Source organism: Propithecus coquereli, unplaced genomic scaffold, assembly GCF_000956105.1.
Source record: "Propithecus coquereli isolate 6110/MARCELLA unplaced genomic scaffold, Pcoq_1.0 Scaffold108, whole genome shotgun sequence".
In the NCBI taxonomy this organism is placed as follows: Eukaryota; Metazoa; Chordata; class Mammalia; order Primates; family Indriidae; genus Propithecus; species Propithecus coquereli.
In genome coordinates this window covers 2,748,549-2,749,914 of record NW_012134747.1, presented here as the reverse complement: position 1 = coordinate 2,749,914, position 1,366 = coordinate 2,748,549, and the positions used below count along the sequence as shown (strand labels likewise).

Genomic DNA, 1,366 nt, shown 5'->3' with positions numbered 1-1,366 from the left:
AGGAACTATTTTCTCTTTTTCACTTACTTAACACATTACCTAATGAATAATAGAAGCAAGATAAGTATTTGTTAAGTGAACAAATTAATGAGCTTCCTACAACTAAAAAATAATGATGATTCCAATGCAATCATTACTGAATGACCTGGACTAACAGAGCTAAATATATTTATATTCATATATACACACACACACACACATACACACACACACACTCACATGTATTTCTAAGGCCCTCTGAACTGGGTTTAATGTGTGGGATGCCTGTTACATTGCCTGAGGTAGGTAGGGGTCACCAAGTCTCGAAGCCATGAGTGTGCATGCAGACAACGGTGTTGGCCACCCAGAAAGGCTTACCTCTCCAAACCAATTGCTTGGCACAGAGAATGGAGCTTGGAGTTGTACAGAAGTGCAAAGCTGTGTGTCCACTTAAGGAGTAGCAATTGAGCTTTGCTCCGTGGTCACAGAGGATCTTTACGCAATCCAGGTTGGCCATTTCACAAGCCACGTGAAGAGGCGTTTTCCCATTGGGTCTACAGTTGATTGTAGCATTGTGGTCTAGTAGCACCAGAAGACACTCCACATGACCAAACAAGACAGAGAGGTGCAGGCCTGTTGCCCAAGAAGACTTTAATTTATAACTAGGCAACCAATAACCTGAAAAAGAGGATTTTACAAAGTGTTTTATTTGGATCACATTTATAAAATTGGGGGAAAAATAACTCAGAGGTTTTAAACTAGTCGCTGATGGGTCTGCAAATGTTCTGTTTAATAGTGTATTTTGATGCATTTAACTGTGACAGGCTTTCTCAAGTTCTCACTGTCTCTACTATTCCTTATTAAGGTATTTTGTTTCTTTATTTACTTTACCTATTTGGATCTTGAAGGCATTAGAATTTGGGACCTTCATTATGTGATCGTATTTTATAAATAAACATGTAAAACATGGTAAGTTACATGAGACTTTTCAGGAATTTTTTTTTTAATTCCCAATCATTGAGGATTTGTCTTGAATGATTCCAAAACTGTTATTTACAAGCTTATAATTTTTATTACACCCCTGTTCTTTTTTCCTACTGTTGTTATTATCAAATCCAAGGTGTGACTATGTTTAATCTTTTTAAAAAATTTATCGCACCAAGATTTTATTTACCTACCTGTTGGTTTATACAATATCTCTTTCCAAAGAAGAATTTAAGGCAATTCAAAATTTTTACACAAAACAACATATTTAAATGATCTAGGAGATAAGGGCAAAGAGAATCAGGAATATAAAAAGAGGTCAAAAGTAAGATATGAGGCCGGGCGCAGTGGCTCACGCCTGTAATCCTAGCACTCTGGGAGGCCGAGGCGGGTGGATTGTTTG

The 1,366-nt window shown here is 37.2% G+C and overlaps 1 protein-coding gene across 1 annotated transcript in view; it reads right to left on the bottom strand.

The window, feature by feature from the left end:
* Positions 1-1,366, bottom strand: part of ASB4 (ankyrin repeat and SOCS box containing 4) — a 76,900-nt gene that overhangs the window by 74,842 nt on the left and 692 nt on the right. The window contains exon 2 of the mRNA XM_012647682.1: positions 358-657. Within this exon, the coding sequence (XP_012503136.1) occupies positions 358-657 (300 nt within the window). The remainder of the gene's footprint in view (positions 1-357; positions 658-1,366) is intronic.